The sequence below is a fragment of the Pseudophryne corroboree genome, chromosome 3, assembly GCF_028390025.1.
Source record: "Pseudophryne corroboree isolate aPseCor3 chromosome 3, aPseCor3.hap2, whole genome shotgun sequence".
In the NCBI taxonomy this organism is placed as follows: Eukaryota; Metazoa; Chordata; class Amphibia; order Anura; family Myobatrachidae; genus Pseudophryne; species Pseudophryne corroboree.
The window spans coordinates 727,434,999-727,462,498 of record NC_086446.1 but is presented as its reverse complement, the minus strand read 5'-3'; the positions used below and the strand labels follow the sequence as shown (position 1 = coordinate 727,462,498).

Here is a 27,500-nt window from a genome sequence, read left to right as displayed (position 1 = left end):
AGGGGCCATGGCCAGCTCTCTATGAGCTGCTGGCATGCCCCCTCACCCTCTGTCAATTGTGCATGAGCACAGCGTCTATTCATCGCTGCTCTACTAAGCAGGGCAGTGAGAGACAGAGCCTCCCAACCAACCCCCCCCCCCCCCGACCCTGGGACACTGCGGCCCGCGGGTGGGACAGCGGGACAGTCCCAAAAAAATGGGACTGTCCTGCGAAAATCGGCACAGTTGGGAGGTATGCAACTGTTTTATATCTGTATATGCATTTTCATTGTTACGAGATCAAAGGATATTCAACTACAAGGAAACAAACAGGTAATACACAATATATAACATTGCGATTGAACATCTGAATATACGTAAGTACATTTGCAATGTTAGGCAAAAGAGACCATAAAAAAAAAAAATCACTTCAATGATATAGATCAGAACATACTCTATGCAATGAGCTTCATGTACATAGACAACACAGGCAAGCTTCTGTCTGGTGCATTTACATTAAAAGTCCCTCTAGATATTAATATGTGGACTTCATTTGCGAGCTTGCTAAATCAGGGACTTATAACAAAACCTTTGTAAACAAAAGATTAAACTGAATCGAGCTTTAGAAAATGAAAGGAAAACAAGAGTCACATAATCACAGATCATAGTGGAGCTGGTTAGATGGAAATCACTACAGGCTACTGGACTGGAAAATGTTTAATTGAACTATTTCATTATGCGGGAAGTTTACGTTCCCCTAGCAGAATCGAAATACTTGTATTACCAACCCCCCTTTCCTTTAAGAAGTGTTATCTTTGATTTATTCATTTTCTACTTGCAGAAACTCTTACTGTTGTGATTGAACTTTGTTGTAAGAATAATTCCACAGTGAAATGCTGCTACTAACTTACCCTTTGTAGCAGCAAAAAAATACTGACTTTTGGTGCCATTGTATAAGAGTGTGTAACAGTGGTGCTAAGTGCTACAATTATGGGCTGTAGGATACATAAATTGTACCCACCATCCAACGTACAAGAGGCAGCAATTTTCAAAGCAATTGTCAGCAAATAATTTCACTGGTAACATCACTGAGGCATACAATGCCTCATGCCTCAGTGATGTCACTAGCTTCTAGTCAATTGATAGGATTAAGCAATACTTCAATAAAATAGTCTTAGTTCAATAAATGACTTCCTCCAATGTGCTTAGGTGTTGGGTACACTTTGTGCTAACTTCTTTATTTTACAGATATCAATGGAAAAAAAACAACCAACAAATGGGCAGATGTATTAAGCCTGGAGAAGTAATAAAGTAGATATAAGTGGAAGGTGATAATGCACCAGCCATCAATACAGGTTTGAAAAATGACAGAAGCTTATTGGCTGATGTGTTATCACATTCCACTTATCACTGCTTTATCACTTCCCCAGGCTTAATACATCTACCCCAAAATTCCACAAAGACTCAATTAAGCACTGGGCAGATATTTAGAAGTCTTCCTAATAACTGGATCTTTAAGAACTGTGCACATATTCTTCCCAGTCACTATGCAAACTGTGTGACTGGCTGTATGTTTGCCCGTCTTATCTGGTTTTATAATAGATAAGTCAATAAGAGTATGGTAAAATGAAATAGTAAGCAAAAGAAAAAAAGGGTAACAAAACAAATATATACACATTACTAACCTTTGGTAATCTCTCAGGGTCCCCCGGATGCCTTGGAATAACTTTCTGTAATCTCTGAAATCCGTAGTCTATGGTTGGTTCATTCAGGGCTGGAAAAAAAAGAGATTTCTCTGATTGGAACTATATAAAATATGTGTGTATGTACTATGTGCAAATGTGTATATATATATATATATATATACACACATACACACACACACACACACACATATATATATATATATATATATATATACACATATATTTGTGTGTATTTGTGGCATATACCTGGCATTCCAATACAACCTGACTTACTCCGTTGCCCTCCTTAGTTTGTGTGAACCGTAAATATTGGTATTCAATAGGCGGCACTTAGGAGACAGGCCATTGCAGTGAATAAGCTCTGTTTAATGCAGCGTTAACCATGACCTGTCTCCTAAGTGCCACCTACCGAATACCAGTATATATATATAGATATATATATATATGTATATATATATATAGATAGATATATAGATAGATATAGATAGATAGATAGATAGATAGATAGATAGATAGATAGATAGATGCATTGTTGAAAAGCAGGAAAGTGATAGCAATGATGTCATCACTCACGTTGACATGTACAGTAGTGACAGTTGATATGACTTCTGACCCATCCCCCCATGTTAGTAATGTTACTTCCATAGAGTTCCGGCATAACACACATCTAAAGTCTCCAATCATTTATTTCCCATTCTAAGTCATCACACACCACCTCATGAGAAAACATTATCCACTTCCAAAAATGCATAACAGTATAAAAAACGATTAAAAAAAGGCACATTGGGATGCACATGCCTGATACAGAAAGTAAAAGCGAAGAAGTCAAATAGTACAATGGCAAACCTTAAAAGACAAAAGGTAAAGACTAAGGATAATCTATTTAATAAAGTCAGGTTTTATAAGAAAAATCAAACAGATGAGGGGGATAGAGAGAGATGAGGTAAGAGGGGATGAGAGAGGAGGAGAAATTAAGTGGGTGTTGGATGGGGGGGGGGGGGGGTTAAGAGAGAGAGAGAGAGAGATGAAAGAGTGACAGGAGGAAAAAAAGAGAGAAAATTACCCAGGCATTGATGAGGACAGCATCTAGAATATTTATTTTGAGTAGAAATCGGTACTTAACAAAACAAATCTGAGTTAATGCAGGGTCGTAACACAGGGTTTATGTCGACGGCACATCCTCACAGGCAGGTGCATTTTAACAGAGGAGGGGACCTGTGTGCAGACTCCTGGTGGGCCCCAATAAAGAAAAGATGGAAAGCGTAACTTTTCCTGCGCTCGTCTTTGTTTCCATCTACAGCAATCAGATGCTCAATGTAAATTATGTGGGAGCATAGAAAAGATTAAAAGAGTGGATATAGTGAAGCACAATTTAATACATATAAAATTCATATAACACACTTATAAAATCCATAAACATATTCATAGCAGCAAAAATTGAATAAATTGCACAGAAATCCTCATGGGCAAAAAAGACTGGTGGATAATTACCAATGTGTACAGAACTGTAAAAACAGTTCTAAACCAACATGCGGGTTTTTGTTTTGGAGGATCCTGGAAATCCCCTCAATCCTCGTATGACTGGAACAGAATGGCAAGTCCTCCAGTATATTGTCCCACGGCACCTGTGCGTTCCACCGACGCGTTTCTACTCCAAACAGGAGTCTTTTTCAAGGTGTAATGTTCACAATGCTGCTACCTCTGATTGGCTGATTGAGGATTTAAATATCAGTATTGAGGTAGCAGCATTGTGAACATTACACCTTGAAAAAGACTCTTGTTTGGAGTAGAAACGCGTCGGTGGAACGCACAGGTGCCGTGGGACAATATACTGGAGGACTTGCCATTCTGTTCCAGTCATACGAGGATTGAGGGGATTTCCGGGATCCTCCAAAACAAAAACCCGCATGCTGGTTTAGAACTGTTTTTACAGTTCTGTACACATTGGTAATTATCCACCAGTCTTTTTTGCCCATGAGGATTTCTGTGCAATTTATTCAATTTTTGCTGCTATGAATATGTTTATGGATTTTATAAGTGTGTTATATGAATTTTATATGTATTAAATTGTGCTTCACTATATCCACTCTTTTAATCTTTTCTATGCTCCCACATAATTTACATTGAGCATCTGATTGCTGTCGATGGAAACAAAGACGAGCGCAGGATAAGTTACGCTTTCCATCTTTTCTTTATTGTGGCACTTATGGTGGAGGGAGAAGGATCCTTCAGGAAAGTGTGTCTCTTCCAGCAGCTAGATTGCGCACAATTTCTTTCCCTTAAACCTTTGTTACTGTCCTGGTGGGCCCCCTCCTCTCCACGGTGCAGTAGGCTCCGGCATTTTGGTGAAGTCTACTGTGCATGTGCAGGTCTTCATAAACATGGCGCCTGCCATATTCTGGAGACTAATTTTACTACTGAGCATGCACTGTGACCAATTTGGCTCAGATTTTTGCAGTGGCTGCAGCGCCCAACGCAGGTCTCTGGAAACTTAAGAATAACATGGGTGCAGTGTGTGTTGGGTCCGTGTCCACCGCACACATTGCACCCATGATAGAAATGCCAATCCTCACATAGTACAAGGCATCACTGCCATAGTGGCACCAGCATTTGGCTTGTAGGGTGTCTGGAACAGTACCTACTGCCTTTAGAGCCATCCAACATGTTATTAGGATGTGCCCAGCCCTCAGCTTCCTGATTCCCGCTTCCTGTTCTTGACGCCATTAAAAAAATTGTATAATATCACAGATAAAGCATAGTGGAACATGGCTGGAGGAATGTCCATGGCCGCTCCTATCGGACCCTTTTTTACACTGATTTGCCGCAGCAAACACTATACCCTTCCAGTGCGATTTGTTGCTTTAGAGATGTTAATACCAATAAGATGGAAATATTAAGAAAAAAAGACGCTTTGCATGCCTAGGTCGCAAAGTAATTGGCAGCCAGACTGGGCTATTTGGCACGATTAGCTCTAAGATGTATGAAGACATATCTGTACCCACACAACAAAACAGGCAATAAGATAAAGAGATCAGCAGGCTCTACTCAACATTGCATATAGACATGATAGGATGACTCTATCAAGCAGTGTTTTCCATACTAGCTGCAAATTTATGGATAACCGGCAATTATGACATATGCCCAGCTATTGCCCGTTTCAGATTTATCCCTGTGGTCCTTTTTTGTCTAGCATATTGCCTGAGCACAAACCAGGCAGGAGGTGCACTTAATCTTGCAAAGCTTTAATAATCTGTGAATGGCTGACTACAAACTGATGCAAGGCACTATCATTCTACTGCTGCAATCCACTAGCCTTGTGAAATTGCAGGCCACAAATAGTAATTAATCTTTTCTCTCTCCCCCCCTCAAATTGTAATTTTGACTATGAACTGCTCTCGGTCGTAAATCAGTGATACATGCTGCTGTGTACAGTACATGAATCATGATCCCGAGTATGTTAGACTGCACACATTGTGTTTAACAAGCTATATAAGAAGTCATGGGCCTTTATTATAACACTGCCAGACCCAAACACAAACCAAGCCTGAAGGCTAAAGCGCTAAATTTAAGATGAAAATACTTATTAGTGTATATTACTCTGTAATGCTGATATCATTTTTATCCAAGGAACTCTGTTGTTGAGAAGTGAAGCATTAATCAAAGCTCTTTCTTTGGTCTGACAAAAAAAAAAAAACATCTCAGTTTACCCTTTGTTGAAATGGAAACTAAAGCCAGTTGCAAACCTTTAGCTCCCGTCATTCAGGCCAGATCATATGATGTTCAATTGGTACCATTGGTCATCCATTAGGCAACCTAGGCTCCTGCCTAGGGACCGGTAGGCACTGAGGGGCCCCAATTTCCCTAAACCATTTTGATGTTATTTTCTCATTCACAAATGAAGGTGGGAAAGGGGGCCCAGCCAGTATGTTGCCTGGTGTCTTCTTCTGGCTTCGCAGTTGGTCAATTACCTCAAACAAAGTGTTCTCATGGGTATAATTGGGTGTTGGGGCCAGAGAAAACTGATCTGTTGTTCAAGCCAGATCATATGAGGCTCAATCGGTACCATCGGCCATCCTTTAGGCAAACAAGGCTCCTGACCTGGGACCAGAAGGCACTGAGGGGCCCCGACTTCCCTAACCCATTTTTATGTTGTTTTCTCTTTGACAAATGGAGGTGGGAAAGGTGGCCCAGCGAGTATGCTGCATAGGACCGGATGGTGTCTTCTTCCAACTTCGCAGTTGGCCAGTGATCTCAAACAAAATGTTGTCATAGGTATTTTTGGGTGTTGGGGCCAGAGAAAACTGATCTGAAATTTGTAGAAGCCCACACAGTTATCACATCAAATTGGCTGATGAAATCACCATGTTTTTGAGAGCCTTGTGGAACAGTTGGTTTGTCAACAGGTAATTTGAAAGATTAATGCTTTCAGAACCCTCATACCTTTAGATTTCAAATTAACCAGTACTGTGGAAGTCTACATAGGATGAAATATTTTAAATTAAACATATGGAAAATAATAAGTTGTGATTACTAACAAGTGCTGGAGTTATTTGTCTAAACATTGAACGTTCTCATCTTGCAAAGAGTGGCTCGTGTATGCACTCGATAACATGACAGAAAGTTGAAGACTGCAATTTGATTTGACATTCCATCATGTATTCCGGAGACAAAGGTCCACATAGGAATGTGAAGTAAGACATTTTCTTGTTAATAAAGAATTGATCCAATGTATTGATTTTACATGACACGGCTTTTGCAACGATTTCACCCTTTTTTTTTCTCTCTCTCTCTACAGGAAATAGTAAAGGCTCCTCAAAAATACCTTGGCATCTGTGACACAGCAGAACACCCAACGTTCTCTGATGCATATTCCATATATATAAGGGTCCACTTCATAATCAGGTCATTAATCATCAGAAGCTGTCAGTGCCGACTGCGGGGAGAAATTTGTAATGCCGCTGGCTGTGGCCTGGACTAGTTTGCAACCCCACAGTCTCACACATTGTGGCAGATGTATTAACCTGGATAAGGTATAAAGAAGTGATAAACCAGTGATAAGCGCAAGGTGATTACGCAGCAGCCAATCATTACGGATTTAAAAAATGACAGGAGCTGACTGGCTGGTGTGTTATCACCTTGCACTTATCACTACTTTATCCCTTCTTTATCCCTTCTCCAGGCTTAATATATCTTCCCCAATATGTTAGAGGTTCCGGTATGAATGGTCGACCATGTTATGGTCGACAGTCATTAGGTCGACCACTATTGGTCGACATTGACATGGTCGACATGGACACATGGTCGACGCATGAAAGGTCGACACATGAAAAGGTTGACATGAGTTTTTTAACTTTTTTGGTGCCGTTTTTTGCGTAAAGTGACTGGGAACCCCAATTAGTGCACCGCGTCCCCTCGCATGGTGCCTTCGCTCCGCTACCGCTTCGTTCGGCACAGATTACCGTTCCAATCGTAGTCCACGTGGATCGTAAAGTATGGAAGAGTCCCCCAAAAGAAAAAAAAGTTAAAAAACTCATGTCAACCTTTTCATGTGTCGACCATGTGTCCATGTCGACCATGTCAATGTCGACCAATAGTGGTCGACCTAATGACTGTCGACCATAAAATGGTCGACCATCTGAACGGATACCTATGTTAGACTCATGATTGGCCAAAGCAAAAAAGTCTTGAGGGTAAATGACAGAAACTGGTTCATGGGTAAGTGTGGTGACAAGGGGCCATGTAGCAGCCAGTGAGATGTCTGCTCTCATAGTCTAAAGTTAGAATCTGATTGGTTTCTGAGGTTTATAGTTCCTTATTTGATGTTATGTTATGTGAGGTCCAAAATAGGAGGGAGAAAAGACAGAGACGTTGCTATACTTCAGTAAGATGCCTGAGTTGTCTTCTGTAGCCACCTAATTACTGTGACTGTTCGACTTAATGAAGACAGTATGATGAAAGGTGGTGAAGGGAAAGATAGATGGCTTCACGTTATTGATTTCATGCAAATGTTTGTGACAGGTAATAGAAGCTTTAATGCAAGCTTTATGACTCGTAATAACTGTAAGCTTTCATCTCTGAACAGATATTTCCATATGTTTGAGAAGCAGTTATGGGGTCTTCCCTTTGTAAATGTAATTGAGAGTGTCACTGGAGCCTATCTCTAGATTACGAGCATGTTGCTTCACACAATAACAGCGAGTATGACTCTCTTTTTCATTACTGTGATGGGATGTAATATAATTGATGAAGGTGTTGAATGGAAGGTACAGTGATTGTACCTACATAAAGTATTAAGGACAGCCATTTTGAATTCATGAGATCTCCTACTAAGCAATTTAAAAGAACTGAGGTTCCCAACCTCAGTCCTTGAGACACCTTAATAGTCCGGTTTTTAAAGATATCCATGGCTCAGCACAGATGGTTAAATCGACTTGACTAAGGTCCTAATCAAGTCACATGTGGCCAACTATGGTGCCTTGAGGACCGCATTTCGGATCCTCAGCAGTAGAAACTGGTGACATCACTGAGGCATGTCCTTAGGGAACGGTCTGCATCCCCTGTGTGTAGGTGTCCGTGAACTGTAACTAGTGTGGTATTTCATATTGTTCCACTGCCACCCTTCCCCCCCCCCCCCACTTAGAGGTGCCCAGTCGTTGTGCCACCTGGGGCAGTTACTAAAATGGTTCCCTTCTCATAATTACACAAACTGCCATAAACATTAATATACAATTTGTTTGCAATGACACTGACCGCCATAACTATCACAGGCCCTTGATAACTTGCCTCATCATAAGCAAGACCCAACTCCACGCAACACTGTAAAGTCTAGCATAAGTCTTACTTTGGACACCAGGAGAGTTCTGCCACTGCCAAACAAAATCAAACTGAATTTAAGGCCTGCAGAAACGCACGCTGCTGAGACTGGACAGTCTAACTATCCCAGGTTATTGTAACCTATGAAGGCTACATAGCATGGCAAACAAGAAACTAAATATTGTGATTGTCCATCTTTCACAATATGAGGAGGAGGTTTCACCGGCAAGATCTTCTAGCCTAAGTAGGAAACATAAGACCTTTACCACACATAAATCCTGAGCATGTGGAGTTTACAAGCCAGGAGCCCAGCAGAGCCAGGGCAAGACGCTGGCACGTCCCAGTCGCACAGTACTGAGCTAGGCCAATCAATACCACTTTCCTGTTTTAGAACTGGGTAATTATGAGGTGGAGAGATTGCCTGACCTTTCACCTGCACTGCATTACTTTGCTGATATTAAGATAAATTGCCTGATTTTGGGTAAACATATGCTGCAATTCAAACTGTCAGCACTGGTTTGCTCAGGGATAATTTGTATTGATCTCCCAGCTTCTTCCCAATTTTGCTTACTGACCTCGTGGATAATTAGAGAAAGAAGCCTTGGGTAACTTAAGAGTCATGGCTGAAGAAGAATTACATGAAAGAATACAGCAGAGTGTGTTTATAATAATATATGTTCTCCGTGCAGCTATTTGTCTATCTCAACGCATTACATGACCTCCTTATAGGAACACTAAAATCAGACATCAAATGCCACCATCTCCTTTCAGAACACGCTGTGTAAATATTATCCGTGCTGCCCAAAAGGTTCATTTAACATTTAAATCCGGGCCTGATATTTTCCAAGTAGAGCTCGTTACCACTTTTGTGTATAGCATCATCCAATTTTAAGGCTTTTGCGTGTGTTAAAAAAACAAGAACGAACAAAAAAAAAATCTGTACAACTGTGTTCTGCTCTGCCGCCAAGGCGATTCACAGCCTGCAGTGCGCACAATAAGCGGAAGTACTTAACCATGCCAACGTATAGGATTTTGGTTGGATGCAAGAAAAGCATCCGCGAACACACTACAGGGGGCTATTCAGAGATCCCAGCAGCTGATTGAAAATCACAAACGGAGGATTTTCGATCGACTGCGTATGCACTGTGGCCACAATGCGCAGGTGCAGACTTACACTATGCGCTCACATCCTGATGGACAGACGGCCAGAGGTTGTGGGTGGGGGGGGGGGGGGGCGGAGTGTCGCAGGAAATGCAGTCATGTCACAGTCACAAGCATTTTCGGGGCTGGCCGATGATGTCGCCTGTGTTTCCTGTGATCTGAAACATTGCGGTGGTGCGCCTGCCTGTGCAGCATTTTATTTGAGGTTTCTGCAATGCGATTGCAATTGAATTGCAATCGCATCACGGAGCGGCACAACACATGCTGGATGGCCTTGCCATGTGCTGGGCAGCCTCCACCATGCGAGTTTAGTGGTCACAGATTTTCCTATTTTAGTCAAATCTGAATAACCCCCCTAGTCATTTATTTAAGCCAAATAACAATTAAAGGCAGGGTTCTGGGTTTAGGATACACCAAAAAAAGGCTAATAGGTTTAAAAAAAATACATATAAAATTTTGTTATCATTATCAGGAGTGTCTGTGTTTTTATCATGATGTTATGTGTGATGAGTAAGTATGGGAAGTAATAGAAGTGTTCGGAGTCTGTAGGAGGTAAATTTACTAAGGTGGGAGGTTTTTTTTTAGAACTGGTGATGGTGCTCATGGCAACCAATCAGATTCTACTTAACATTTATCTGGCTGCTTCTAGAAGGTAATAGATAGAATGTGATTGGTTGTTGTGGGCAACCTCCCACCTTAGTAAATTAACCCTTAGATGTATGTTATGCCTTAACTTTATGTAAATGATATCACTGACTATGGTTGGGGGGGTCAAAGTTTATACCAACTGTCATTACCTGCCAGAATGATGACATAATTTTTAGCACCCTTCAGCTATATATATATATATATATATATATATATATATATAAATATATAGTACATGTATATATAAACAGTATGTATGTATGTATGTATGTATGTATGTATGTATACAGTGTATATATATATATATATATATATATATATTCTTTTATTTATATATCTTGTAATCTTGTAGTAAGAGGACAAGAGGACAATTATATCATTCACAATATGACAGATTTCCCGTGCGTTGTATCAGAAGTAATCACGCCAGTCTCCCATGTGAAATATCACTATATTAACTATGCCATAAGATATTAACATTCGTCATTTAATGGGAAGCCTTTTATCTGTTTGAAATACATTATTCGTCCTTTTAGAGATAAACTGTATTAATATCCATCTGAGCAGGCTACTGTGGCCTAATGCATAGTAATTTTTGTTGGAGAGCTGCTATTTTAGAATAGGAAAATTACACAGCAATAAAAATCTGAATGGAGAGGGGAAGCTGCAATAGTGAGAATCACATTCCTTGCCAAATGAGGCAAGCAATCAGACAGCCTCTGAAAGAAGCAGATATCCTGTTATCATATGCAGGCCAACATCCAGAGCTGGTCATACAAATAGGGACTGACATGACCAAATATACTCAATGATTCCTAGAGGATGAAATAGCCTACAGCTCAAGAAGAATACATATTTAAATACTTCTGAGTGCTTTGGAGTTAATCTATGAGCTCGACATGCATTCGAGTCATAAGAGGAAAAACAAGCTAAATATTTAAGTCACTCTAGTGTACTTGGGGGATTAATCACGGCGCAACTGATAAAATTTTAACGGCGTGCGGTGTCGGTTCACGTTGCGAGAAGTAAAGACAACGTGGCAGGTGAAGCCAGTGTGGGGCTATCAGCGTGCAAATTCAGCCAGGAATAAAATATTATTCATCCATCTAGCCAGGTATCCATTTCCTTTCTATCTCGGATTGTTATTTAACTCTAGATAGATCTTCTGAATAATTGGTTAATTACAGAATAATCAAAGTCAGATAAAATAAATTTAGGTTCAAAATAAGCTCATTAATAAAATTGGCTTTTGTGTTTGCGCGCTTGTTTATAGAGGGTTACAGCTCATATTAACTCTAGCTTTCACTTTGATGCTTAGGGCACCTGGTGTAGGCTTCTATTTACTTTTGGAGGCTAGTGGGCTGTGGTCAGGGGCATATTAAGAGAGGAGGGGCCTGTGTGCAGTCTCCGTCTCAGCCCCCTCCTCTCTAGCTGGCAGCGCAGAGGGATTCTGGGCACCAGGGTCACTAGGAGACCCTATTGCTGTAACATAGTCCAGTGCGCCTGTGCAGCTCTCCGGGATAATGCAACTGTGGCCATTTTCTAACGCATGCATGCAGAAAAAGCCAGGAAAATGGCCTCCGCACCATTTTCTCAGTGATTTGTGCAGCACTGATGCCACCAATGAGAAGTTCTGGAGGGGTAAATATTCAAGAAATGGGTGCAGGGTGGGCGATGTGGGCCCCGCTGGACCCAGGGGCCCATGTGAACCGCTCACCTTGCAACCATTACAGATATGCCACTGGCGGCAGTAACTGTCATCATATGTTTAGTGTTGGACCGTTGCAATTTATAATTCCGGGGCTACTATGGGAGACCCGGTGACAACCGCCTCCTCAGCAAGGACTTTCCCTTTTTGCCTAATGGTAATGGAAAAAAGGAGGAAGTGCTGAGCGTAAAACACTTGCATATGGGCTTAAGAACTGACACAGTGGGGGAAACGGCAGGGCCGTTGAGATCGCCTTGGGACCCGGGTACTGAAGAGGGCATTGCCAAATCTGGGTGTTGTGGCAGGGCTGAAACTAGGATTTTCATCACCCGAGGCAAGGCAGTAATTTGGTGCCCCCGCCCCAAAAAACAAAACAAACCCTATCAGACTAAAATAATCATATTATCAAAAATTCTTAAAAAAAGGGGATACTATTGCGCAATGGGGGTCATTCCGAGTTGATCGTAGCTGAGTTAAATTTAGCACAGCTACGATCATTCACACTGACATGCGGGGGGATGCCCAGCACAGGGCTAGTCCGCCCCGCATGTCAGTGCCCCCCCCCCCGCAGAAGTGCAAAGGCATCGCACAGCGGCGATGCCTTTGCACTTTGAGTAGCTCCCGGCCAGTGCAGCTTTAGCGTGCTGGCCGGGAGCTACTCATCACTCCCCGGCCCGCAGCGGCTGCGTGTGACGTCACACAGCCGCTGCAGCCCGCCCCCTGTTCGGTCCGGCACGCCTGCGTTGGCCGGACTGCTCCCACGAAACGGTGGCCAAACGCCGCCGTTCCACCCCCTTCTGCCCAGCGATCGTCTCTGCCTGTCAATCAGGCAAAGGCGATCGCAGCCCTGCTACTGCCTTTGGCCGTCTGGCATGCACCGGCGCACTACGGCACCAGCACATGCGCAGTAGGGACCCGTTGGCTCGGCTGCGACAAAAAGCAGTGAGTGGGTCAGAATGACCCCCAATATTCTCCTATGTGCCTCAAATGCCCTATGCGTCACATGCCCCCCCAGCAGCATGTTCACCTACATGCTCCTTTGTGTCCCCCCATACATTGTACTTCATCACTGCACTGCATTCCCTTATCCACTGCACTACATCACTATACTACATCCCCTACACGCTGAACTACATCACTACACTACATGCCCCTATATACTGCACTACATACCCTATATGCTACACCACATCCCCTTATATGCTACATCACATCAGTGCACTACATGCCCCTATATACTCCAATACATTACTACACTACATACATCACTACACTACATCCCCCTATAAGCTACACCAAATCCCCCCATCTAGGAGGCAAAGCGGAGGTTGATACTGCTAACTGGAAGCACAGTGCCGATAATTAAGTCTGTCTTTAAACTCACAACAAAGCTGCTGTAGTGATACTCTGTGAGAGTTGGAGGTTGTCCAGGCTCTTAGTTTCTACTGTCAAGTGGATAGCTAGCAAAGTGAACCTTTAATTTCTGTAACATCGGTGACTGCACCTGTTAAGCCATAGCCTGGGGCAGAGTGTCCTCTTAATGGTGTGTAGCCGGCAGCTTGTTATCGGTTGGTGCTGGGCAGGCAGTCAGGATCATAGTCTGCTGAAAAACACAGCACCAACAGCTCACTTCTATAGCTTGCACGGTGCACCGCACGCTAGTCACAGCACTGCATGGCAAAGAAGAGAGTTTAAGACAGTAGCCAGCATAAGAGAGATCCCAGGTACTGGAGTTCACCCGCACAGTGTCAGAGCCAGCAGCGGGCAGACAGGTGGGTCAGAGACATTGCCCCGGGTGCCATTAGCTGTCTCACTGGAGCAGCACAGCACTGCCGGTAAAATAAAAAAAAAACCTGCTCCTCTGTGACTCCTCGGCTCCCCCTGAAATCCTGCATCTGGGACACATGCCCCCTTAGGCCCCCCCCCCCCTAGTTGCGGCCCTGGTTGTGGCCATGCTGCCCTGGAAAAAAATAAGAATGGAGAATATTATGCACAGCCCCAGGAAGCAAAGGGGGACATATGTCTCCCTCAGCAGCTATCGTGGGTCCCTCCAAGAGGCCTGGCTTATTAGTACCCGTTCTCCCCCTCTCAGTGCCCCTGGCAACCGGCAAAAATAAGCTAACACTATCAGGAGATGGCATTAGCCTGCAGTGAAAATAAAGCTTCTTGTTGCTTAATGAACTGATAACAGCCACCGTCCCCACAGAGATCTCCGGGAATGACGGTAAGCTCTAGGAACTAGGGTGACGTCTCTGAAAATCTCTGAAACACCGGTAATAGAGTAAACAACGGAATGTTGACTCTTCATTGCTTCTTAAATATAGCTCATCATCATAACAAGTGTACTATGCATCGTTAGCCAAGCTTCTGTATATCAATAGGGGCTGATTCTAAGACGGGAGGAAAGCAAAAAAGTGCAAGTCATTTTCTAACTGGGTAAAAACCGTGCTGCACTGCAGGTGGGGCAGAAGTAACATGTGCAGAGAGGCGTAGATGCAAGAGGGGCGTGGGCAAACCCACATTTAAATTGCAGCGGAAGAATACAGCTGTCCAGCTTTTGTTGGCTACATGCAAAAGCAGCCAGTATTTACCCTGCTTGCAACAAATGCGTTTGCCCCCATTGCATTGCAACTTGGTTTGTCCATGCTTGTTTTACTTCCACCTCAGAATCATGCCCATAGTTTGGTTAAGCTCCAGACCATCTTTTAAACCACTTTAATAATTAATAATAATAATAATAATAATAACAACAACGTATTTACGCAACGAGAAAAAAAAACCACACAACCAAACAGGAATATTGTAATAAGAATAATACAGGATTCTCTGTTCCGTGTTACGACAATCAGCCTTGTGGGTCTAATTGGATGCTCTCGCCATTGTGCAGCAGTTCCCAGCCTTTCCATTTAGCGGTGTGGTTGGAAATAGAAGGGAAAAATGTGTAATGCAGGAAGCAAGCTTCTTTTAGCACTGACATGCTATTGTTTAACAAGTGCTCGGACAGAAAGAGATATAAGGAATCTGGAGCTGACACACATTTTCCTTCTGACAGAAAAGCCTGACTACAATAATAATAACAGGAAGGCATTCATTTGCAGTATTCCAGCTGCTGGTTGCAACCCATTAAACGAGTTCCAGTTTCATTTAAATAATGATCATCTTCCTGTAACTTCCCAATCATGCATTTGTCATAGTGCAGTAATTTTCTGGTTACGAACAGATCCTCCTAATGAGGTAGTTTTTCACATTAGAAGTATAACTACATAATAAGAACATCTGCAGATCCCTCTTAACGGACAGGAGAGAGCGTCAATTAAAAAGGAAAGAAAAAAAAAAGAGGAAAAAAAATAGGGGTTGTTAAATAAGACACAACAGGCATTTCTAATAGCAAGGCATCACTTGTACTTGGAGTAGTCTTGGAACCTGACACCTGACTGGATAAGCACAGGTCGTAATGTGTAAAAATTAAATAAAGTAAAATTAAATTGCTCAATTCAACGACATTCCTCTAGAGGGTGTTAGTGATTTCAGTGACAAAGTGCTATTTGCTGACAAGTAGTTTACACATTAACGCCAGAATCCAGGGGGGACAGATGCCAATAGCAATTATATCACCTTGAGGTTATTAAATGTCCTACTGATAAGTAAGTAGGTGAACTTGACCAGGTGTTAAAGACTGCTGTGTTCAAATGATTGTGTGCTAAAGAATTGTCTCTCCGTCCTAGGGATGCGCTCAAGCTGATTTGATTTCAGCCATGATTTTAAAGAACATACATTGCATTACAACAACAACAACAAAGACAGAGAAGGCTCTTATAAAAATTAAAAAAAGGGAATATTCAATCTTTTATCATCTCGAGGAAGAAAAAAAATCTACATGATCCCAAAATGCCTTTTTGTCCCCAAACCCACCCCCACTTAATTAAAAAAAAAAGCGGAAATAATGCTAAGTCTTTTCACTTTATCATCAACTGTCTCTACCAAGTGCATTTCATCTATAAGAAATTCAGATGCTTGGGAAATTAAAATTTCAAAGATCTGCCGGCGAAAAAAAAAATCAATTGCGTTTAGATCAATGCTCATAGATATTTCATGAACTTTGAACCAATGCGGGCAATGTGATGAGAAGGGGTCTGAATCTCGTGTTGCTGATAGTTCCCCGCTCTGATGAAATACAGCCTACGGGGCTAGGAAAGGGGGTATACATTTCACAAAGGCTCCACTTTACTATTTTGTCAGACCAACAAAAAAAAATGAAATTAATTTTTAGTCTATTTCTGTAACAAGTGCATAGGTTGAGGTTGAAATTAGAAAAGCCTTTCAGGTGACGGCTTGTAACGACAGGTACTTATAATGCTCTCTACATTAACACTGCAAAGAAATGAAATCAGTTCCCTTTGCAGCCGATCGCAGGTGCAAATTAATATTGTAAAATGAGGATCAATAGATGGACAGGGTAAAATCAATAGTGGCTAAATTATTGCAGCATTTTCCTCCTCATTCAAGATGAGTTGTGTTTTCCTCTCAAAGTCAATACTTTGCAGCTTTTCTCATTAATTTCTCAATAAATTTGGCAATGAATTTCAATCACAGGACTCGGCAGGGTAAGCCAAGCATAGTGAGGTGCATGGGAAACACAAAAGCGCGGAGGGGCTGAAGGCATCATTCATCTGAAGGCAGCCTTACTTGTTGGAGCAGGACTAATATCCTTGACTTAGTAAGTCTAAAACCTACAGGCTATTACAACCTATTTAGTGTAAAAATGTAAAAGAGGATTTGATCCTATTGTGTTTCATTTGACAAAGAGCTGGAAGAAATTGTACTTTAAAAAATAAGAGGTTTCTTCATCCAGCATAATCCTTTGTAGCCCTAACTAGTTGCGGGAACCCCAAAATTCCACCCGCCATTTATCTATGATGTCATGTGGATACTAGTAGCCTTAGGGATTATAAACTCTCCAGGGATTATAAACTCTCAGGTCCCAGGTGAGCACACTGGAAGAACCAGAGTCATTTCAGAAGGAAATGGGTTCTCCCACCAGTTTTGGAAGTCCACATCATTCTTAATCCCATTAGTGTTCAGCCACTTATGACACTGCACCAAAATAAATAGATAAATAGATGTTGATTGTACTTGGGGATACCAATAAATCATCTCTGTTGTAAGGACTGCACTTTTCATTTGTGACTTGTTATTCCGGCACAGTCTGCACTGATTGGTGCGACTATGCTGTCTCCGCCCCTAGCTAGTGATGATGATGTGATGTCACATATGATTTTTACTTGCTCTCTGATCCAACTATCATAATGATGCAGATGTATTGCACCCTCTAAAGAGGGCAAAGCAGAGACATCCAACTAGAAGCGGATTAGTTGCTACGGGCAATTTCTTCACTTCCTCTTTAGAAGGTCTGATAGATCTACCCCCCATGTAACTACGTTGCCTTCAGCCTTGAAGGGCACATAAACTGTGTCCTAAGCATCTATTGAGTGGTACACCAGAAGTTGTGGAACCGGGTCCAAAATTCCTCAGATTCCTCAATCAATTGGAGGCCTCATTGATCCACATATACATACCCTCCAGCATGACCCATTCCATTAGGTACAAGATGCTCTGTTCCTGGATTTCCTTGCCAGTGGCAGTTGCATAGGTGGGCCTGCAGCGCAGACCAAAATTCAAATAGGGGAGCCACACCAACTGCCAGCGAGTCCCGGACTGTGAGGTTTGGCATCATTTGGGGTGGCAGTTGGTGTGGTTCCTCTATTTGAATTTTGGATTGGCTGCAGCGCCACCTCTGCAACTGCATACCCTCCAAAATGACCAATTCCATTAGGTACAAAATGTTCTGTTCCTGGACTTTCTTGGCAGTGGCAGTTACAGAGGTGGGCCTACAGCACAGTCCAAAATTCAAATAGGGGGGCCACACCAACTGCCACCCCAAACACTGCCAAACATCGCTGGCAGTTGATGTGGCTCCCTATTTGAATTTTGGACTGTGCTAAAGCCCCACCTCTGTAACTGCCACTGGCAAGAAAGTCCAGGAACAGAGCATTTTGTACCTAATGGAATGGGTCATGTTGTAGGGTATGCAACTGCTGCTGGCACCTAATGGAATGGGTCATGATGGAGATTATGTATATATTGAATAGCAAATGCTTCTGGGAAGGTATGTGAAATTATTTTGCAAGTTATGTGCGGGTTCGTATTTACCTGGATTTACTCAGATTTACCCGGATCTCAAAACGGCATCTTATTGGCTCTCGGATGTCACATGTTTTGGATAGCCAATTAGAAATATCCGGATAAATCCGAACTTTAATTCTAGAGTTAAGAACTGAGTAAATCCAAACCGGCACATCTCTACTTAAAATTACTCTTGGCATATGCTTATTTAGTATTTACACAAATTCCAAATTGTATAAGGAGATGTGTGCTCATGCTGGGCTATAATTGCAATGTGACCTGTAAAGGACCACTACCATGATCTGCTTGAAGTATTGAATCCAAAGCCACTTATTATTACTGGTCTGTTTGTTTGTTTGTTTGTTTGTTTGTGTGCGCCTGTGTGCGTGCGTGTGTGTGGATATATAGACACACACACACACGTGACTTCTACATAAGAATGCCTGTGGCTGGACACTAAATATAGGCAGGGGGGAAGGCAGGTGTCACGGGGAGGCTTTGGAAGCGATCTGTGCATGGAACAATCACTGAATCACAGAAATGTGACGTGACACTAAGCGCAGAAACAAGGTAACAGCTCGGTTCCCCTGTTAGAGTACGGAATTTGCTATATGCTATTGTGTTATGTTTACACTCCAGACACCAGATGTTTGTTTAGAGTTTATATTGGAGAGACTGAACCTACCAATCCCACCCCTGCAGGTACGGAACACGAAGCAATAAAACGACCTATCAGTTGCACCCACTTCAGAGGTAACGCCATGCCTTTTGGCAAGTTGTAATACAATATTTGAAACTGAAGCTCATGGGAGATTGCACCACGGCCCAACGACAAGATACTGGAGGTAAAAGTGATTGTGATTGTGCTTTAGATTATTGAGTTACATTTTAAAGACCTACGCTTTGTTTCCTACACTTTTATAGAATTCCCTAAATACTAATATACAGTACAATTGGTGCCTAATGAGCTACAATAAAGAACAGTTATCTTGACCACTACCGTACTGCATTTATGTTCCACTTGTGATCTATAGGACAAAGACGCACTGCTCCATAGGAAAGTTACATTATCAGACGCTTGCAATGTGATATTCTTGTAAATAAACACTTGACAAAACGACATGGTTGAATGTCACAATAGACCCTCAGGTAAAGACTGAGTGCAGGCCAGATCTGACACGATACATAAGGATTGACATACACTTCCAAAAATTTTGACTTGTCTTTCAAGTGTCATTTACACTCTTCCTCCTTTCCTTATCTCTGTGTAACTATTTGTCTCTATTGCTGAAAGTATTGTTTGAAGTATAGTGATATGAGACATAAATAAAATAATGAAGATAAAATATAACACAATGATAAAGTATTCACCTACAATGAAAACGTGGTAACATTAACTGTCAGGGAAGGGAGACTTTAGTGCTTTGGGGGGCTAGATTTCCTAAAATGTCAAAAAAGGAAAAATAGAGGCATTGCCCAGAATAACCAATCAGATTGTAGCTCAGCTAGAATCTGACAACTTTTTATTAAATTGACCACTAGCTGTTGGTAAACTATATACCAAAAAAACCTCCAGTGTGTTTATGGGCTGGATTAGGCCCCCTTAATCTCGCTATGGAAAGACTGAAATGATAGGATTTGGGAGTGAGACCAGCCCCTGAGGAGCAGATAGCCTGTCAATTCCGCACAATAATACAAGCAAACATTTAGAGTAGTTTAAAAAAAGCAAAAACTCTAAACCATAAACATTTAATTTTATATGCATGTAAGTCATGAAAGCCAACGACAAGAGGAACAAGCCATTTGGAGATGTAATTTCATGCCAAGGTTATTCATAGTTTTTCCATCCTCACAACATAATACAATCAAGTAAAAATTTTAGTACTACATAACAAACACAAAAATGCCCTTTCTTGCTTAATTTTATCCAAATGCCACAAAGAAATGGCTGGCATCACTAGAAAACGATACTCCAGTAGAGGTTATATTTTGTAACATGGGAAGCATCAAACTTTGAGAGTCCACAAGAAAAGGAGATATAAATATTTAATCCAAAACAAAATTCTCAACATGTATTGATTGGACCATGAATGACCTCTTTGTCCTTATTTTAAGACAAATGACTGTCTTCTCGCTACTACATTATGTCACTTTTGGCGTAGTTGGCACCTTCACCTTGACTTGGAAAGTTGTTGATTTATCAGTGGCTTGAGATGCAGCAACTTAAAAATAAATAAAACACAACATCCTAGAGTATCTCGAATTAGAGAGACCCTCTCATTTGCAGCCACACAGTCTGGAAAGTACAAAAATAAGAACAGGATAGACAAATGTGTCTTGTTAGCAACAGCCAAAAAGCGCTTGACTTGTACTAATAACAAAAAGGCTATGTTGGTCACTATGGGTTCAAAGACGAAGCACCCTGTCACCGCCTAGCTTGGAAAATTAGCAAATAATGTTTCCTTTCCTTGATAAATGGCAGACAGTTCCCTCTCACCAATCATTTTTTAACATTTTGATGCATGTCTACGATCCCGCCGGAGGAACAGAAAAGTTTACCGGCCCTCAATTTTCCAATGATGAATGGGACACTGTAAATGTGTGATTTCTGTATGAGGTATAGTTCATTTTAAGCAATTCTAGTAAATGCGTGTCACTGATTAGGACAGATTGTCCGCTTGTGCAATAGAACGAATGCAATGTCTTATTCCTCAGACCTCCTTTGAGGCATAGACGGGGGAGAAAGCACAAGACCAGGAATAGCATGGAAAATAATAAGTAATCTGTCCATTTGCAGGGAGCTTTTTACTGTATGTTTGTAAACGGCATTGGACAAATAAAAGGCATCAATCTATTTTCAATAGCTGCATAGTATTAAAAGGTTATTAGTAAATACAAGTCATCTGTATCTTAAAATGTCCCGGCGCGCCTTTTGCATTGTTTGGTTAAAAAGCAACAAAGGGCACCGGTTCATTTAATATTTCATGAAGACAAGTAATATACCGTTGTCAGCTTGATCAATGTGTTGCCAATAGAGAGGCAGCTAAGAACAGCTGCAGAATGGTCAGCTCCGCAACAAAAGGGATTGCCGGACACACACAATAACCAGAGGTGGGGGGAATAATGCCATGGAACTTTAATTATTAAATCTACCGGCCCAGTGTATATGGGGCAGCTACATCAACAGAGTTTAATGGTACAAAGATTTTTTTAAGAGTGGTCCACTCGATTATCAATAGCCCATTGGCTAACGAATATTACAAATGCGCTTTGCGGATGTTCGCAAAAAAAACTGCATGCATGGAGGAAAGGATTGAAAAAACCCGTAAACATCACTTTTCAAATAACGCGATATTAACCCCTTAATGACCAGGTCATTTTAAGACCGGATGTCCGGACTACATCTGCTGTGTAGCGGATTATCCAGCTTCAATAACTTTATTTCACAGTCTCCCCATGTGAGTATTTGGCGCACAAATGGGCTGGTCTTTGTTGTGTGTCCTCTCTGGGTATTATACAAGCCAAAATGGGGAGGATGAAGGGGGCAGCTATTTTAAATATGAGTTCTACTTATCAGAGCCGTAACTAGGGGTGTGTGATTGGTGCCATCGCATAGGGGCTGGCACCATCGCTGGGATGTAATTAGGAGACCGCCGGTCACAATACCTCCGCAAGAGCCTTGTTGCGCTCGCCCCCCCTTCCGCCGCCGGCATACCATTGCCGGGATCCCGCCGTCGGTATAGTGACAGGCGGTCTCCTGACCGCCGGTCATGCATACCCAACCAGCTGTGACCGGAGCATCCTAAGGACACTCCAGACAGTGCTCTACTTGCCAGAGCTGGCAGCGCCGACCCCTAGGCGTGATGTACTGATTTCACAGGTTTAGGGGTGGGGCCAGCAAAGGGCGAACCACCGCCCTGTTACAGTGCTGCTACCTATAAAATATATACCTCCAACATGTATAGATGCCAGAAGCACTTTAAAATTATTCATTAATAATGTAATTTCTTAATCTGTGAATTGTGTTATCGTGGGTCATAGGATGGTCACGGTTCAGAGATGGGGGAAAAAAAGTGCCCAGGATTTAAATGGATCATAAATCCAGGTCTTAAAGGGTTAACTAGGACAAGTTTGGCTCCTAGCAGAAGCAGCGCTGTTCCGTGCAGCAAACAAGGGGCAGGTGATAGACAATGCCAGGCGCGCCATGTGAACGAATGAAGGAGCTGTGAATTATGATGGAATAAAAATTGTATGATTTGTGGGAGGTAATTAGCAGTCATTTGCTCTGCGAATACAAGTTATTTGTTTAAAGAGCGCTGACCTATGAGACAGCCAGTTTGTCTTGCCTGTGATGGGGAGGACTATTGACTCCAAACTGTGTAGCAGTGTCATTGATAGAATCCCATTTGAATGCACACAAAAGATCATTAAATTGGTCACCTCTCATGTTTCTCAAGTGGAATGGGAGCTAAACTATGTCATTTGTTGCAGGCCAGAAATCAAATGCATATGTTACAAGAGGTGCCATTCCGGAGCTGAAATGCAATCAGTTTGCAGAGTGCAGGGGAAAAAATACTGACAATTTACCATCTAACAAAAGAGCTAGTAGGTATAATTTTTAGAAGCTAAAGAAGAAGAAGACAGTCGTGGTATTTTACTATTACAGTTTTCTTTTTCTTTTTTTAGACACACAGATCTGTCTATTCTAGGCACACTGAAACCGTCTATTGAGGACTATCATTACCCCAGAAGGGGACTACAGAAATAATTGGATTAGGACTAAAGATCAACTATTGGTGCAACAGCTGCCTGAAAATTACCCATCTCATGCGGGTCTATAATGACAAGTGTGGAGAGAGGACAATCAGGTCAACCTCGGAATAAACTGGCTCAGCCCCTCGCTAGTTTTCTTCTCACAAATAATTGTGTGCTACAGTGTAACCAGGTCTGGGCTTCACTTCACAGGAACTACTGGAATTTGGAGCTCAGGAATTAAATGTTCCACCACACTTTGTATTGGAATTTGATGACACTTTATTAATACTCTAATTGGTGATGCGGTATGTATTGTGAGATACATATCTAGAAGTATAGTTTCATGCTGTACAACCAACGTATAAAGTAGAAGTATAGTTTTATACTGTAAAACCTTTCACACAAAGAAGTGCCCAGGGTCTATATTTAATATTCCATGCTCAGGGATGGCTTGGGACTGTAATTGGGTATACGTCATGTGTGCATGGAATCGGGGAGTGGCCCTGCCTCCTGGGTGTGCCACAGGTGTGTAGCCTCGCGGCACGACCCGTCTCTAAATGCCAGCCGAACTGAGCACCGGGAGGTGGAGCTGCTCGGATAGACTTTCAGATGGCCGACCTGGCCCATCAGGGTTTCAGCCCTTGTGTCATGGATAAATGTGACATGTAGAGATCCCACTGATGTCACTTTCTATCCCAGTTATTTAATAGCCCTCTGACACTGCTGTGCAATTTCCATGTCCCCACTACATAAATTGCTGATGAACAGGTCTTTGCATGGACAAGGATCTCTAGAGTAATCTGGATTGCTGGGCACCTATTAAATACCATGTTGTTTTTAAAGATGCTCAGAGGGGCATTTAGGAAGTAAACTATACACTGGGGTTTTTAGGTGATAGGCTCTGAGTTCCATGAAACGGTGTGATTCCAACGATCTAGGCTGTAGATTTAAAATTCAAAACCAATCTGGTTTTGCCTAATTGTTCCTGTGTCATATCTGCAGCCAGACTCTATTACATAAACCCCATAGATGGCCTCAACAACACCTAGGGGAACACAAGGGTATAACTGTATAAAATAAATTGGAGATAATTCTTCTTGACATGGCATTTATGTTGTGGGATACCTCTCCATCTTTTTTTTCTAGAGCAGCAGATGTAACATCTACACCTATATATATATATATATATATATATATATATATATATATATGTTACAGTATACAGTAAGTTGCTAAGACCTCTTGTACTAATCATGGACTTTCTCTTGCTTATTGAGGTGATGAGGGCAAGAGTATGAAGCCATATGAAATAAAGCTTAAAAACAATGATCCATTAGTCCTTCAATAATTTACAAAAACTGTACAAACAAGGCCTACCTTATCGCCTACCTAGTCTTCTAGACAATGCAATGCTAGGTCCCATAGCAATATTTAGGTAAGGGCCTAGCAATTCTGTTCTCACCTCTAAAAACAGCTGGGTAGGTGCATCTTCTGAGCATGCAGCTGCGAGAGCAGAGCAAAGGCCCTTAGGGGGTAGCGGATGCCTCTTGGTTGGGTTTACTCAGCTTTGCCAGCCCCACCCCATCCCCAGCTCAAGATCCCATACCTGCTGTACCCCTATAGATCTGGTTGAAGTTACAAATGGAATAGTTTTTATTAGTACACATTGTGTACCGAACGCCTTTCCTAGAATACCACCAACTGCACTCTTCAATGGAAGATGATCTCCAAGCGCCACCTCTTCTCTATGCAGTGAACGGGTCCCGGGTTTACACTGTACTGCGAGCCAGGTTGAACCCGTGTTCAACCCTGATCGCGCCACCCCGGGTTAAAATGCCAGGTTGTTTGACCCGGGTAAATTCAACAGGGTGCTTTTACACTGCACAATATCCCAGGTTGCTGCTCCTTAACGAGTAAAAACCTGGGATATTTATTGCGTTGTAAAAGGGGTATGAGTTAATACCGGAATATTTCAGCTTATTCACTCCTATCTAGAAAGCAATATACTATTAACAGGCAATTACATACAGAATGATTGTTAATTTTTCTCTTAAGTGCAAGCTGCTTGAAAATTGTTATCTCTCTCTAATGTCTGACCTCCTTACAACAGGGTGAGGTGCGCTGGGAATACAAAAGACCAGTAGAAAATAGCTGGACATGTCATTTGTGACTCACTCTTTTAATTCACCGTGCTAATCAACTGAACTGCCACATTCTCCCAAGGTAATTGTATCTTTATAATTGTTGAAAGGAGCAGGCAATACAGAATGGATAGTCTGGGTCTGTCCTCTCTTAGCATAATGAGAAACTCTGCCGTCAGTATTTGTTACTGTAAGAACCTCTAAAAATAAAGAAGACCTTATTCTGCCTCTATTTACTGAGCACTTCAGATTTAAGCACTTTATAAAGCGACTGGTTATCACACTACTCTCTTCTTTCATTATCTGGAGGCCTTGTTGCCCTATGCTACATCTCATACTGAGAAGGTTAAATGTTAGTGAGCCTGAGAACACAATATACTGTGATAGGAACCAGATGCCACCGATACAACATTCCCTCCCCGTTTAAACGACCACGTCATTTTCTCTCTTTCTGAAATTCACAGGTCACGGTAATTTAATGAGAATAATATTATTACGTGCAAATGCCCATTTGTTTCATTTTTATATACCGGATATTACGTCATGCCGATATACTCTGAAGCAATAAACTGAGCAGACGGCAACACTATAACACACTGTGGTGCAGCGCAAAAAAAATAAAGTATCAATGTATATAATACACAAACTTACCAGTATAAACAAATCTTCCAGGGGCGCCTTTACAGAACTGCTTGGATTTGTAGGAAAGTGTAACTTCGACAACGCCAGGAATGTGTCTGGGTGGGGTCTGAACTCTGATGGCGTGGGGTGTTATCAGCTAAAGGTAGTACGGGATAAGAAAAAAGAAAAAATGGTCTTAAAATCACAAGCACCCAATTGCATACAGTTGTAGAGTGTCAGCTGCTGCACACTTTTTATACATAAATGCTTGCTTAAATTAACTTAAATTTGCTAAAAGTTGGCTAGAGGCGGGGAAAAAAATTATCTGCAAGTGATTCCTGATTTTGGTTTGCAGGAAAAGCCACAGGGCATGATTCATATGAAAATTGACTCCATATGGCTACACCATTGCCTGCTTCTGGTAATTTCTAAACACTAATTGGCCAATTGTGCTCGAAGGCATATTTCAGCTTTCCACTAGGGGGCCTCGGCTACATTTTCCAGTGGCCAGTCTTCTGCCACTTGGATAAAAAGGAAGTTTGAAATAAAACCTCTTGATACCGCTCGTCAATAAACTATTGACAGCTTGTTGGGAATCAGTGGTGGAAAACATGCTACAGTTCAAAGCCCGCTGACTCTTATTGCTTACCTCACTCCAAACCAACATGGTTCCAAATACCACTTGTAAACCATCAAAGAAATTATCTCCAATAATGATGACCGTAGCTCCGCCGGTAGTCCATCCTTCACTAGGGCTGATCGCTTTAATGCATGGTGTAGCTGCTTAAACAGAGTAAGGAGAGGGGGGAGGGGAGGAGGGAAGAAAAGAAAAGCAGAGAGGTCCACATTAGTTTTGCTTTTTCCATTTTTTTTTTTGTCTCTCCTGTATACTATATCTCAATGCCAAATGACAAATCATATTTGAAAGAAATATGTTGGAAATGCATGATATTTTTGTACCAGACATACATAAAACAAATAAAGGAGCAGTCGTACATCAGCATGGAAATGTATTTAAAGGAAACTGTTACATGTTTTATAAAGCAAAGGCCAAGTAGATTGGTAGTGAGCAAGAAAAATGGCTTAATACGGCAAATTACGTGTCAAAGCAAATATGGCTATTACAAATGATTAAGCGCGACGTGCATGTCGATTTATCTGCTGTACTGTACAGATCTAAGCACAGTCAATCACAGGCTTGTTGAATGAAATGGAAGAGCAAATGTTCAGAATTTTTATTCGTCATAAGCAGCTAATTGGGTTGGTTTTTCCTCTCTCTCTCTCTCTCTCTCTCTCTCTCACACATACACACTCTGCCACTCTCTTTCTCTTTCTCTCTCTCTCTTTTTCATACACTCGCTCTATGTTTCCTTTTCCTCCCATCAGCAATCATTCCTGCCTTTGGTTCCGAACTTAATTTTCCTCGGCCACTGTATAATTACCAGTTTTCATGCACGAAAATAAAGAAAGAAAAAAAATCAAAAGCTCTATATTAATACCTCTGTCAAGGGTACACATTTTACATCTAATATTGTTTGTCGACATGAATCCCTGGGCCATTTACTTGACCTCTCTTTGTCTCTAGAGTCTTCACATTTGCATGAGTTATTACAATGACTCTCGCGGAGTAAGCAGCAGCCGGCCGGGCCCCAGTCACTCCAGGCTCACAGCAGCAAGTAAAACTGTGGCGAGGCTGGGCTGAAGGCTGCTCAGCCTCCGTGAGAATTGCTTTGTTCTCTACTTTGATCAGCCCTTCTTTTACATGGTGTTGACAGACCTTTTTTA

General features: G+C 41.9%; 1 protein-coding gene across 15 annotated transcripts in view; it reads right to left on the bottom strand.

The window, feature by feature from the left end:
* Positions 1-27,500, bottom strand: part of EBF3 (EBF transcription factor 3) — a 152,948-nt gene that overhangs the window by 17,092 nt on the left and 108,356 nt on the right. For 12 of the 15 annotated variants that reach the window (XR_010244053.1, XM_063962209.1, XM_063962199.1 and 9 more), the window contains exons 9-11: positions 26,365-26,495; positions 25,746-25,872; positions 1,665-1,753 (exon numbers count right to left, since the gene is read on the bottom strand). Coding sequence is in view for 14 of the 15 variants with exons in the window: in XM_063962209.1 (XP_063818279.1) it covers positions 1,665-1,753; positions 25,746-25,872; positions 26,365-26,495 (347 nt within the window). In the remaining variant the exon portion in view is untranslated. Of the gene's footprint in view, positions 1-1,664; positions 1,754-25,745; positions 25,873-26,364; positions 26,499-27,500 lie in introns of all 15 variants that reach the window. The other 3 variants (XM_063962210.1, XM_063962200.1, XM_063962206.1) reach the window with 1 other exon arrangement.